The following is a 14,061-nucleotide window of genomic DNA, read 5'->3' on the forward strand; positions in this document are numbered from 1 at the left end:
GAAGGCTTCCACAAGTGAATTTGGGTCATTCCGCTGGGTTCACTTAAGGCACTTCTAAGGTGTCATGCATAGCTTGCTATTTTTTTTTTTTGATAAGTAATAATGATATAAAAAGCGCAAAGGGGCGCAACCCACATACACGAAAAGTATAAACAGAGAGCGCCTATGAGGGAAAGAAATGAAAAAGAAAATCGGAAAAACTAATCACTAAAGGAGCTAGCCAAGCGGCCGTCCAAAAGTAAAGAGTAAGGAAGAAAAAATGAGTCAATTTCTCTATGGTCTTAGTGGAATTTTCAAAACATCTAGCATTTCTTTTATTCCAAATACACCACATAAGACACAGAGGGATCATCTTCCACACAACCGCGCTTCGAGATCGCCCTCCCGACCACGAGCTATCAAACAAGGCCCTCACCCTGCAAGGCATGACCCAATGCAACCCAAACCACTTAAAAATCGTGTGCCAAAGAGTACTTGCGAGCTCACAGTGGAGAAGAAGGTGATCGACTGACTCTTCGGTCTTCTTGCACATACAACACCACTCCACTACCACTATGTTTCTCTTACGCAGTGTATCGTGAGTCAAAATTTTGCCTAAAGTCGCAGTCTACCCGAAAAAAGCCACTCCCTGGGGCGCCTTAGTACGCCAGATGCTCTTCCAAGGAAACTCCTCTTGATTAGAAATGGACACGGCCTTGTAGAACGACTTAACCTCGAACTTGCCCTTCTTAGAAGAAGACCAGCAAATACGATCTACACTGCCTAGGGAAACCTTGCAAGAATACAACCGATCAAAAAAAGGAGAAACCAAATCCATCTCCCAATCTTGGACCGATCAAATAAAAATGACATCCCACTCAACAATCCCATTCCTCCCCACAAAATTATCCTTCACCCAAGCTTCTTTGTGTCTGGCGATACTGAATAAGGACGGGAAGACTTGCTTCAAAGAATTGTCTCCACACCAAATATCATGCCAAAATCGAACTTTCGAACCCTCCCCCACCTCAAACCGAATACCTTTGGCAAAAAAATTCCACCCTTTACGAATATGCTTCCATAGACCCACACCATGAGAACCCGAACCTCCTTCGTGCACCACCCACCTTCTTGGTCTTCATACTTAGCTTTGATCAGCTTACACCAAAGAGCCCCGTTCTCATTTGCGTATCTCCAAAGCCATTTCCCCAAAAGAGCTTGATTAAACTGGTGCAACTTCCGAATGCCAAGACCACCAAAGCGTAGAGGGCGGCAAACTTGGTTCCAACTTACAAGATGCAACTTAGGCTCATCTCCCATTCCTCCCCACAAGAAATCTCTTTGGACTTTCTCAATTCTTTTAGCTACACTAACTGGAATCGGAAACAAAGACAAAAAGTAAGTCGGAAGATTAGCCAAAGTGCTCTTAATGAGAGTTAAATGACCTCCTTTAGAAAGATACATTCTCTTTCAACCTGCCATCTGACGCTCCATCTTTTCGATCACTTCATTCCACATAATCGTATCCTTATACGGCGCCCCAAGAGGGAGACCCAAATACTTCATAGGCAACTTGGCAACACTACACCCATGGATATTAGCTAAAACCCCAATGTTCTCCACCTCACCAATGGCCACAATCTTTGACTCTCCCAGATTCACTCTCAAACCCGAAACAGCTTCAAAACATAAGAGAATGAGACGAACATACCGGATTTGCTATTGGAAACAAAATAATCCCTCCATCACAACTTAAATGTTTCACTTTCCATTTTTAGACATCCCAAAGTACTCTTAATCAATTTCTTATATTACTCTTATCTTCTCTTAGAAGCAAACAAAAATCTCATTAAAAGTTGTCTTCTTTAATATAAAGAGAAATGCTACTCAACATTCTCAGGTATCATTCTCCTAGCATTCTCTTTGTTTTTTTTTGCTTTTGTTTTGCTTTTTTCTTTTAAAAGAACAAGTAGATGTGAATGTGCCACAGACAAGAATACTAGGAGAATGCTACTTGAGAATGCTGAGTAGCATTTCTCTTAATATAAAATAAAGGTAATTTTAGAAATTTTCACCTTATTAATAATTGTAAAGTTTAGATTAAGTTGTCGGCCAAATGCATGTAAAGCACACCAAAAGCTAAAAGTATCATCTAACCTTTGGCGTATCTTGTTTAAGTAAATCCACTCCAAACCAAAAAAGGGAAAATTGAACATTGGTGAACATCTTACATCCCATTATAAATAGCATAGAAGAATTTGAATATGCAATATGGAAGCAATCTGGCTGCCCAGATAAGTTAGCCACCTACCTGAATCTTGAATGTGTTTCCAATAGCTGACAATATGGGGCTCCAAATTCCTAGAATCCCATGTGGTCTCTGAGCTGGTGCTGTCTCTAGTGACACCTTCAGCCTCACTTCTGAAACATCAATTAGGCTGAAAAAAAAAAACATATCATAAGATCTCCAAATCTATTCGCAAAATATTATTTTACCACTAGTAGACGTACTACTATTCTTGCATCGCAACTCAGAATAGCAATAATTCCAACATGTGAGTCTATTTTTGAGCAATTAACACGAGTCTGATGATCCAAGTATCTTAACAGAAGCATCCCATGCACACAGCATGGTCAAAAGTCTGCAGGACGAGTTTATGCAAGAAAAACTGCCAAGTTAGCATCATTGCTGAGATGGCAAGTTTTATTGAAGCATTGAAGACATTTTTATTTTTTATAATCACACTTTATGATACAAAGGAAGGAAATTGTAAATAGCCATAGGTAAAAAGTGTGTGTGTGAGAGAGAGAGGGAGAGAGAGAGAGAGAAAGAAACTTTAGCTCTCATACAAGTCTTAGATAGTCAACCAACTAAATTTTCTGGTATTTAGTGTTAAATTACTACTTATCCTAAAATCTTAAGCTAATAGGAAAGAGTAAATTTAATCAATTAATCAATAGTTCAATATTCTCCCTCAGGTGTGGGCTCAAATTCCCTTTTAATAGGAAAGGTCCAACATGTAGAATATTTAATTGAAATGGGAGGTGAAGGAGGGAAACAAGGTTCTAATTCAGGGCCTCTGCTCTAATACTATGTTAAATCACTACTAATCCCAAAAGCTTAAGTTAATAGGAATGGATAAATTTTATCATTTAATCAATACTTTAACATTTGGATCTAGACAACCATACATGAAAGAGAAACATGATAAAACAGAAATCATGAAGACTAACACAGGAGCTGGATATTATGGCAAACAACACCGATCTCAGCCATTAGTCAGCTAACAATTTTGACTAAATTGCGTGTTAGGCAATCTTTTGGACAATCTATAGCAAAATTTCACTTTTGGTAGATAATTGTGATTTGTGGGAAGAAAATCAGATTCTTACTCGATACGTATCTCAGGATCGACTTCTGTGACATTTGAACTTTGGGGTATACGATCTAGCTGAAGATTCTTGTAAAAATCCACCGTTGCCCAAATAATTGGTTCATGAATATTTAGCCTCCAACTCTTCTCGGTTACCTATTATGTCAAAATAGGTATTGATGAGATGGACATATACCTTCATGCATACATTGAAGAAAGCACATTCTAAGCATCTTCTTAGTGAAGCATTACCCGTATATAAACATATGGGTACACCTGGATGCCATCAGGACTCTCGTTGCGTATTGTAATAGTCATCTTGAATACTGGATGATTCACATCAGGGGTCTGATCAGGTGCCAAGAGCACTGGCATTACTGTTAGTGGGAGTTGGTTGTCAAGCTGCAGATGACCCAGTATCAGCTTGAACCTGGCACAAACAAAAGACAAACAGAGGTTGTCTACTGGAAGCATCATCTTTGAAATTAATTAAAAAATTAATAGAAGCAAGGCCTCAATTAAATGGAGAAAAGTGAACAGTAAAAAGTGTAATAGAAAAACTTCTCTTATCCTATATGGAAGGATATCATCTCATTATTTTTTTGATAAATAAAAAACAGGATATTATCTCATTATTATCCACAACTGTTTATGTATATAGCATGATTACTCATAATGAAGTTCATCTGAAGTTTCTACTAAAGAATATACTAATTATAGAAGACAGATGTTTTGATTGTAAAGATCTAAACAGATAGTTTTCCGTAAGGCGAAAAAAGAAAAAAAACCTAAAGCCATTCCAGAGTCACGCCACTGCCTTAACCCTAAGTGATAGCTCGGTGGAAAAGGGTAGGTTCAGGCTTGTGAAACAGTGGTCACTGGTTCGACTCTTCCCTCCCCCACTTGAGACCACTCAAAAAAAAAAAAAGGTTTACAGTGATGCCTCAATGATATTGACATAAATTTAAAATAGCATAGGACTGGTACCAGTTGAGCCAAAATGATGGAAAAAAAAGGATAAATTTGCAGCTCCATGACCCTTAGCGTCCTCTCCTTACATATCCAACTAAATGTACTAGTTTTCACATAATCAGTACTTTATTTCTAAAAGACATGCAAAAGCTATTGAAAGAACTAAACAAAGCTAAGGTTGTCGATGAGTGGACTGCCCCCAACCAAACAACAGAACCATGCAAAGCTCCACAATGTCACATGGTCTACTACCACCCAAAAGGAGAGAAAGAAAAGCATAAAATCAGTGATGTCCATCTTGCAGAACTACCGGACTCTCTTTTAGTTCAATCATGGTGTAAACACCCACAAGCTTATTGTGCCGACAGAGAAGAAGACATCATGATTTTTTTTTTTTTTTTTTTTTCTGTGCCTCGGGTCAAGGGAATAGAATTAACACATGCATAAAATGGCTCTTACCTGCTGGCTGTCCCACCATCATAGCCAGTTGAATATGACATGAAAACTCTCTCCAAGTACAAGTAGGAAAGCTCTTTAGGTCTATGGTCAATAACAGAAACCCCAAAAACTCTCAGTTCGATGATAATCTCTATAGGTGCAGCATTGTTTTGCTTCTTGCTCTGCATGTGAATATTTCCAAAGATTCCAGAATGCGATGGATACCTAATCTCTTTATGAGAACTTGACCCCGATTTCCTGTCATCCATGAACCTGGCAACCTTGATATCACCCATTTCAACAACTAGGAACTGCAATCCTAGTTCTGGTTCGTCTGCAGAAATTAACCCTGTCCTTTCCAGATCAAGTTTCCATATGCTACCGCTATCATTACCAACAACCTTAGCATCTATAAATTTTAGGCCATATGGATCCTCCCAAGAGAAATTTGTGGTTGAAAGAGGTTGCAGCTGAATCCAGGCATCTTCACCAAATCCAGACTGGCGAATGCTGATTATTTTGCCAAGTGCTCTATTCTCAATTCTGTTCAAGAAAATATTTTGCATGCTAGTCACTCTACATATATAGAAATACTAGGTTAAGTAGTACATAGCAAACATGACAGAAATATACCTGATAGGACCATTGGTTGGTCCAAGACGGAATACAACGATAAAACGTGATCCTTCTTCATAGCCCCGAATTTCTGTCCTCAAAAATCTCCTATTACCATTATGCCCCCTCAAAACCAGGCAAATGGTATCCTCTTTTACAATTTGAACAGGAAATGACCAATTGGTATCATCTAGTCGGACCTATGGTATGTCATGAGAACTCAACAAGTAAGTTTTCTATGATTATCATATGATCATTGCAGGTATGTTAATCATGAATCAGATATTTTTTGCACATTAAATTTAGTGATTCTGAAGAAAAAAAATTCAAATACAAACCACAGTGCCTTAATATATCAGGATTGGAAGAAAACACTTACACCATCATGTAATACTATTAGAGCCACTCTAACACAGGAATCTCACACTTATCATGGGAGACATTATATGCTCCAACTAATAGAGCCTTCCCACCACAAACAACTTCATTCTCTTGCTAAAAACTATCAAGTTGCTTACCAAAAAAATGCCAATGTCGCGAAGCATTTAAAACTCCATATAATATCAACTTTGACAGTTACTATCATTCAAGGAAGGGTAAAGGAGATAGAGATCCAACAATAAATGTAATATATTGAGCTAAATACAAAGGTGAGAAACTCAGTAAAAAAGTAAAGCCACAAGGATGAGTGGCGAAACATGCAGAAGAGGTTGACAGTATTGAAGCAATAACCAGTCCCCTAACCTGAAGTTTATCTAAACTGCCGGTTTCACGATGTACAAAGGAAATTCTTGAATCAGACGTGCAAAGAACCTTTGGTTCATCTTCACTGCAAAACTTAATAAACATGTCTTGGCCAAGTCTGTTTGTAAATGTAATGAATGGTCGAATAGAAATGACCTAAGAAGAGGATAGTAAGTCAAAAACAACATTTACATAGCCCAGAGAAAAGTCAACAACTAGATAACATTATGAATAAGAAGCTCCTAACTTCTTAATTACCTTCGTAGGAACAGATTGATATGTGCATGGTTTTGTAGAAATAAAAAGCTGTATGCAATTGCCATCAGCATCATATGCATAGAGATCCAATGATCCATCCTAACAAGAAAAGAAATGTGACCTTAACAAACATTCTCTCCTTGCTTAAATATTATGTCATCATATAAGATTGATATAGGCAATACCATGTCACCAAGGGGAGAAAGATTTTTAACAGGTCCAAACCGTTCCTCGCCAGATTGAGCAATAGACACCGAAAGTCCCAATGTATTAAAATTCAAAGCAGAAGCTATTGTATGACCTTCAAATATTTCCTCTTCAGTTATTTCCTCAAATAATACTTCATTTGTTTTCTTAGACTGAAAAGGAAAAGAAAACTTCCATGTATGTTTCTTTCCTGGCAAATCTAGAAGCCTGAATGTAAGTGGGGGACATCTAACAACTGCAAACCAATAAGGAGCATAGACTCTAATGATCTTTGCCAGCAATGGTCGTTCTTTGTCATAATTTTGTTCAAGAATGATTTGAACAATCCTGTATATGCCATAGTTTAGGAGCACATTAGACAACATAAAGAAAAGACTTCAATATATAAGCAAAAATTTAAAAATAAACAAAACTTAATAAATTTGAGATAAATAAGGTAGCATCTATTAGAACCTTCCAGATATTGAACTTCTCAAACTTATTGTTTTGGATGGAACTCCATGAGGATCAGATATAGGAACAGCTTCCTATGACAACCCAAAAAATGCAAGGGTCAAATGTGATTACGATCATATCACGATAAAGACAGCATTGCAGCACTAGAGAACAAGGACTAGAAATCTTACATGTATAGGCAGCCATCCTCTTTGCGGAAGCAGTGAAAAAAACAAAGGATTTCTTATGTCAGCACTGTAAACCTTTACAGTTTTTCCTGGACCAAATATTCCTCTAGAGCAGGCAACAAAATGACCACTTGGTTGCATCTCAAGAACAGAATATTCAGCTGCAAGGGGAAGAAAATTGCTAATAGACAATGGGGACTTTACGACAAGAGTCCAGTCCTGAATAGGATCAGAATGAATGTCTTTCGCAATCTCTGTCGCATGTATGCTCAAGCAGAACCACAATTTATGGGAACCACTTGATGAAGTTCCACTTATCTGGGTGCAGTATAACAGTTCCTCGGTCTCAATAAGAGTTGACAAACATATTTCAGAACTTACTTTTGTGTTATCAGAATCCTCTAGTTCACCAGGCCTATCCACTACAGAACTCCAAGCATACTCATTAGAATTCGTAGGATGAGAAGGCCTTAATTGCAAGACATACATTCCAGATTGCAACAAGCCAGAGAGAGGAAGGGGCACAGTGTCTCCGGGTTTCAATAGTCCAATAGATATGTCCTGCTTTAACTCAAATGATATCTGTTTCCTACTTCTGATCCATCTCCTTTGCCTTGCATGGTTCACAAACTTCGAAGTATCAAGAGAATCAGGCCATTTTAGACTTTGAACATCTTGTGCATAAGCCCAACCATCAGGATAATTATTAGATGTCTCGTCCAAATGCCAATCATCAATCCATTCCCAACCAGATGGTAGCTCAACTCCAGAGATTGCCTGCATAACTGATGGAGATTAGACACATGCCAGCAGCTCCAAATTCAGTCATTGAAATTTCTAAAAGTGCCATGGTTCTGAAATAACTTCTAAATTATGTGACTGTTAGAACTAAAAAGCTGGAATTACTGTATGCTAGTTTGAAAACACAGTTTCTGCACGGATTGATTGGTAGCATATTTTCAAAATAGGATAGAATGATCCTTTTTCTAGGTTAAGTTCAAGCTAGAATTTCTGATTATATTCAATATGAATCCCTATATCCATTATGAATTGGTGGCTCTTCATTCTTTTTTTTTTGATAAGTAAAGAAGTATTAATCAAAAGCACCGAGGGGCACAACCCTAGTACACAGGGAGTATACAAGAGAGCGACTAAGAAGAAGAAAAATAAAAAGAGAACATAAAAAGAAAGTCAGGGAAGCTGACTTTCCTGACTTTCATTCTTTTACATTAAAAAGGAGTCTTCAAAGATTCAGTAGGTATACAACATTATATTTTTACTACTCAAGTAAATGGTAGAAATGAAAGTATGGGGATTGGATCTTTTAGAGTTAGACGCCTCATTCATGGATTCAAATGATCTGATATTAGGAGTAACTTTCCTGTTTGGTTGGGTCTCTTGTATTCCCCTTTGGATGGGTGTTTGGTTTGATTGGGTTTTTCTGGGTTTTTGATTGGTTTGTTTGGTTTTTTTCTGGGTTTTTCTGGGTGTTTGTTTGGGTTCCTTTGTATACATTATTGTGTACTTAGAGGCGCTTTGCGCTTTTTTTGATATATACTACATTACTTATCAAAAAAAAAAAGGAGTAACTTTCCTGTTTTTTTTTGATAAGTAATGATGATGATATAAAAGAGCGCAAAGGGGCGCAACCCATATACACGGGAAGTATAAACTGAGAGCGCCTAGGAGGGAGAGAAATGAAAAAGAAAATCAGAGAAACTAATCACTAAAGGAGCTAGCCAAGCGGCCGTCCAAGAGTAAAGAGTACAGAAGAAGAAATGAGTCAATTCCTCTATGGTCCTAGTGGAATTTTCAAAACATCTAGCATTTCGTTCATTCCAAATACACCACATAAGACACAGAGGGATCATCTTCCAAACAACCGCGCTTCGAGAGCGACCTCCCGACCACCAACTAGCAAAAAAGGCCCTCACCCGGCTAGGCATGACCCAAAGCAACCCGAACCGCTGAAAAATCATGTGCCAAAGAGCACTTGCAAGCTCACAGTGGAGAAGAAGATGATCGGCTGACTCTCCGGTCTTCTTGCACATACAACACCACTCCACAACCACTATGTTCCTCCTACGAAGCATATCATGAGTCAAAATTTTGCCTAAGGCTGCTGTCCACCCAAAAAAAGCCACCCGCTGAGGCGCCTTAGTACCCCATATGCTCTTCCAAGGAAACTCCTCTTGGTTAGAAATGGCCAAGGTCTTATAGAACGATTTCACCTCAAACTTGCCCTTCTTGGACGGCGCCCAGCAAATACGATCTACGTTGCCTAGGGAAACCTTGCAAGAATACAACCGATCAAAAAAAGGAGAAACCAAATCCATCTCCCAATCTTGTACCGATCGTATGAAAATGACATTCCACTCAACAACCCCATTCCTTCCAAAAAAGTTATCCTTCACCCAAGCTTCTTTGTTTCTGGCGATACTGTATAAGGATGGAAAATCTTGCTTTAAAGAACTGTCCCCACACCAAATATCATGCCAAAAACGGACTTTTGAACCCTCCCCCACCTCAAACCGAGTACTATTGGCAAAGAAATTCCATCCTCTCCGAATATGCTTCCAAAGCCCCACACCATGAGAGCCCGAAACCTCCTTCGTGCACCACCCACCTTCTTGGTCTTCATACTTAGCTTTGATCAACTTACACCAAAGCGCCTCGTTCTCATTTGCATATCTCCAAAGCCATTTCCCCAAGAGAGCTTGGTTAAACTGATGCATCTTCCGAATACCAAGCCCACCATAACGAATAGGGGTACAAACTTGGTCCCAGCTTACTAGATGCATCTTGGGCTCATCCCCCATTCCTCCCCACAAGAAATCTCTCTGGACTTTCTCAATCCTTTTGGCTACACTAGCAGGAATCGGAAATAGAGATAAAAAGTAAGTCGGGAGGTTAGCCAAAGTGCTCTTAATGAGGGTTAAACGACCTCCTTTAGAGAGGTACATTCTCTTCCAACCTGCCATCTGACGCTCCATCTTTTCGATCACTTCATTCCACATAACCGTATCCTTATAAGACGCCCCTAGAGGGAGGCCCAAATACTTCATAGGCAAATCGGCAACACTACATCCAAGAATGTTAGCTAAACCCCCAATATTCTCCACCTCACCAATAGCCACAATCTTCGATTTCCCAAGATTCACTCTCAAACCCGAAACAGCTTCAAAACATAAGAGAATGAGACGAACATACCGGATTTGCTCGATGGAATCTTCACAAAAAATCAAAGTATCATCCGCAAATAAGGAGTGAGAAATCATCAACTCCGACAAGACCCTATTGCCCACCGAAAAACCAGTCAAAAGGCCTTGGTCAACCGTCGCATTCACCATCTTACTCAAAGCCTCCATAACAAGCACAAACAATAACGGTGAGAGAGGATCCCCTTGCCTGATTCCCCTTGAACTGTTAAAGAAACCTTCCGGAGAACCATTCACAAGAATGGAGAATCTTACCGTCTTAATACACCATTCTATCCAATCCCTCCACCTTTCCCCAAAACCACATCTATGCAGCAAATACAAAACAAAGTCCCAATTTACATGGTCATAGGCCTTTTCCAAATCCAATTTACAAAGGACACCTGGCACCCCTGATTTCATGCGACTATCCACACATTCGTTTGCAATAAGAACGGAATCTAGGATTTGCCTGCCCCCAATAAAAGCATTTTGAGAATAGGAAATGACCTTACCCAACACAGTTTTCATCCTACTAGCAAGAACCTTCGACACAATTTTATACACCCCTCCCACCAGACTAATAGGCCGAAAGTCCTTCATCTCCACCGCATCTGCCTTCTTTGGAATCAGGGAAATAAAGGTTGCATTCAAGCTCTTCACCAATTGACGCCTGCGATGGAACTCTGCAAGAACCGCCATGACATCTTGCTTGATAATACTCCAGCAAGCTTGAAAAAAAGCCATGGAAAAGCCGTCTGGACCCGGAGCCTTATCACCATCCATACCTTTTACCACCTCCCAAACCTCCTTTTCCTCAAAGTCTCTTTCTAACCACCTAGTGTCCTCCTCTTCTATGGACAAAAATGGCTGGTTATCCATTCTAGGGCGCCAAGAGCTTTGCTCCGAATAAAGACTTTGATAATATTGCACTATGTGATCTTTTATCTCCACTGGATCACCAGATAAGATGCCATTAATGCGAAGCACTTCCACCCGGTTGTACCTTCGGTGAGAGTTAGCCATCTTGTGGAAAAAGCGAGTATTCCGATCCCCCTCCTTGAGCCACAACGCTCTCGATTTCTGCCGCCAATGAATTTCTTCACACAACAAAGTATTCTCCAAATCTTTCAACTTGTCCGTCTTCCGGATTTTCTCCTCTTGATCTAGCCCTCTTGATTCTGCCAACTCATCCAACTTCTGGATATCTCCCAATAACTCCTTTTTTTTCCTCCCAATGTCCCCAAAGACCTCCTCATTCCATATTTTCAAGTCCTCTTTAAGGGATTTTAATTTACTAGCGAGCACAAAGCTAGGTAAACCCTCAAACGAATATGACTCCCACCAAGACGCAACCTTATCAACAAAACCCTCTGCCTTAAGCCACATATTTTCGAATTTAAAACTCTTCTTACCTCCACAAGGGGTCCCACAATCCAGTAATAAAGGGAAATGATCCGAAAGCAGACGTTGAAGTCTTCTTTGAGAAACTGCTGGGTAGTGATCTTCCCAATCGGAAGAAAACAAGAACCGGTCAATCCTCGACCAACTCTCATTTTCTTGATTATTAGACCAAGTAAATTGACCCCCCATCATCGGAATATCCACCAGATTATTCTCAGAAATGAAGTCCGAGAAGTCCATCATACCCGAGGAGTAATAAGAATCATTGGATCGCTCACTAGGAAAGCGTACAATGTTGAAATCCCCACCCAAACACCAAGGAACCTCCCACATCTCAATCAAACCAGCCAACTCTTCCCAAAGTGCCCTTCTCTCCATATCCTCATTCGGTCCATACACTCCCCCAAACGCCCACACCCATTTATCCTCTACATTTTGAAAAGAGCAAGCCAAAGAGAAGTGTCCCACACACTCCTCCTTACACTCCACTACCCTCCTATCCCACATCATTAACATCCCCCCCGACAAACCATTAGAGCCTTTAACCTTCCACCCCACATGTTGACCTCCCCAAAGACTATGTATCACTCCTTTGGAGATAGTCTCCATCTTCGTCTCTATCAAACACACTACATCAACCTTCCATTCTTTCAAAAGACCCCTAATGCGCAACCTTTTTTTTAGGGCATTCAACCCTCTCACATTCCATACTACAATATTAAGCTTCATGATCCACCAAAGTAACCCTCTCACTTTTCTCAATTTCTTCGAGTCCTTTGAGTACATTAACACCTGCAGAACCACCTCCCAACTCCAAATCGTACTGCCTTCTAGAAGCTTCAATAGCATTGAATAAAGCTTCCAGTTCCTCCTTTTTCCCCTCATCAGAAATTCCAACTTGTGGGCAAAACTTGAGGCAGTTTCCAACTACCCAGCTGGATGATGTCGTGTCTGACCCTAAATCCTCCAAAACTGCTGTTTCAGCCACTGTATCCCCATCCAATCCTAAATCAGACCCAGTAAACTGCAAATCCGATGTTGGGTCCCCCCTTCCCTGCCCAAATTGATCCAGACGACCCAAATTCCTGACCTCCCCCCGACAAGTTTGCTGAGCCCACTCCCCCATGGCCAAACCAGACTTCTGGCGAGAGGGACTCCCCCTCAGAAGCTGACGTGTGGCCAGAAACGACCCCTCCCCTGCCTCGCCGGTCTCCATAGCTCTCTCCGGCGCCATCTGTTGCCTCTCCGGCGCCATCTGTTGCTCCTCCGGTGAAACTTTCCTGTTATTATGACCTGATGGTTGTTCATTCTTTTACATTATGGTGATGCAAGAGATTTTAGACCATGCCTCCTAAGACACAGAGTAGGTGCCACCGTGCCAGATAAGTTTCACACAAGTGGCAAATTTTATAGCTAAGAGGGAGTCATCACACTGCAACACTGTAGGGGCTATTTTAACCCACCAAAAATTTGGTACTCCTTATACGTCCACTTCTTATGGTATTTTCAGTGCTCTCTTTCCACTCCGTTTGAAGGGTTTCTTATGCTTCCTTCTTTAATAATTTTTTTTCAATGATAAAATTCCTTTTCCCAAAGAAAAAGAACTGTAAAATGATGGAAGTGTTGATGTATGACTTTTCACTCTCATTAAGTCATGTTGGACCCACTGCTTTTATTCTTTCTAATTGGTGTTGGACTTTTTATCCTTTGCCGACTTCCATAAAACAAAGGTATTCGACCATTCTTTGTATTGTGTGTAGCAAAAAGAAACAGAGCTGCACAAAGAGACTTTCTAGCTGCACAACAGGTTTTTCTCAGTTTTGTAAGTCGTGTGGCACAATGAGAGAGTGGGTTTCTGTACGATAGTAAGATCATTTTTTCTTTTTTCTTGGAAGTGCCACACAGCCTTTTGGAGAAGTCTCAAGAGAGATAAAAACAGGGATTGGCACAGAAAAAGAGAGAAAACAAAGCTACTGTTTGTCTCAGCAAAAGCAAAGTTCATATTCTTATCTTTGCTTTTGTTTTCTCCTTTGAGAAAGAATCTCTATTTTTTTTGGCTCCCTCTCTAGAATGTCTCTCTCTCTCTCTCTAGACTCGGATGAATTTCAAAATTTGAATTTTTGCAAGTTTTTTTCTGCGATCGGTGGCGCGGCTGGTGCTGCGCGTTAGGGTTCGGCGTATGGAACGCAGATTCTCTTTTGAAGCCAAAACCTTCTGCCTTTCGGCAAAGGTTGGGTGTCCTAACCTTCG

The 14,061-nt window shown here is 40.1% G+C and overlaps 2 protein-coding genes across 3 annotated transcripts in view; both read right to left on the minus strand.

Annotated features, from left to right (window-relative positions):
• The window catches only part of LOC132174762 (pleckstrin homology (PH) domain-containing protein), a 103,852-nt gene that overhangs the window by 8,199 nt on the left and 81,592 nt on the right, over nucleotides 1-14,061 (minus strand). For both annotated transcript variants that reach the window (XM_059586429.2, XM_059586428.2), the window contains exons 47-56: nucleotides 7,214-7,987; nucleotides 7,041-7,114; nucleotides 6,566-6,914; nucleotides 6,381-6,479; nucleotides 6,123-6,278; nucleotides 5,397-5,578; nucleotides 4,785-5,306; nucleotides 3,606-3,783; nucleotides 3,373-3,509; nucleotides 2,291-2,417 (exon numbers count right to left, since the gene is read on the minus strand). In XM_059586429.2, coding sequence (XP_059442412.2) covers nucleotides 2,291-2,417; nucleotides 3,373-3,509; nucleotides 3,606-3,783; nucleotides 4,785-5,306; nucleotides 5,397-5,578; nucleotides 6,123-6,278; nucleotides 6,381-6,479; nucleotides 6,566-6,914; nucleotides 7,041-7,114; nucleotides 7,214-7,987 — 2,598 coding nt within the window. The remainder of the gene's footprint in view (nucleotides 1-2,290; nucleotides 2,418-3,372; nucleotides 3,510-3,605; nucleotides 3,784-4,784; nucleotides 5,307-5,396; nucleotides 5,579-6,122; nucleotides 6,279-6,380; nucleotides 6,480-6,565; nucleotides 6,915-7,040; nucleotides 7,115-7,213; nucleotides 7,988-14,061) is intronic.
• On the minus strand, nucleotides 8,829-11,796 carry LOC148586970 (uncharacterized). The gene is made up of 3 exons (XM_088514101.1): nucleotides 11,243-11,796; nucleotides 10,155-11,128; nucleotides 8,829-10,073 (listed from the first exon to the last, which is right to left on the minus strand). The coding sequence occupies exons 1-3, from the start codon at nucleotides 11,794-11,796 to the stop codon at nucleotides 8,893-8,895; spliced, it is 2,709 nt and encodes a 902-aa protein (XP_088370227.1). The 3' UTR covers nucleotides 8,829-8,892.

The sequence above is a fragment of the Corylus avellana genome, chromosome 3 (assembly GCF_965113065.1).
Source record: "Corylus avellana chromosome 3, dhCorAvel1.hap1.2, whole genome shotgun sequence".
Taxonomy (NCBI): domain Eukaryota; kingdom Viridiplantae; phylum Streptophyta; class Magnoliopsida; order Fagales; family Betulaceae; genus Corylus; species Corylus avellana.

Bases quoted from the DNA above. Each gene is read 5' to 3' on its own strand.
- LOC148586970 (XM_088514101.1), bottom strand. From the start codon at position 11,796: ATGTGGCTTAAGGCAGAGGGTTTTGTTGATAAGGTTGCGTCTTGGTGG. The intron at 11,129-11,242 runs GTTAGAAAGAGA...AGCTTGCTGGAG, and splicing joins GAAGAGGAGGACACTAGGTG to TATTATCAAGCAAGATGTCA. The intron at 10,074-10,154 runs GTCGTTTAACCC...CTGCTAGTGTAG, and splicing joins AATGTACCTCTCTAAAGGAG to CCAAAAGGATTGAGAAAGTC.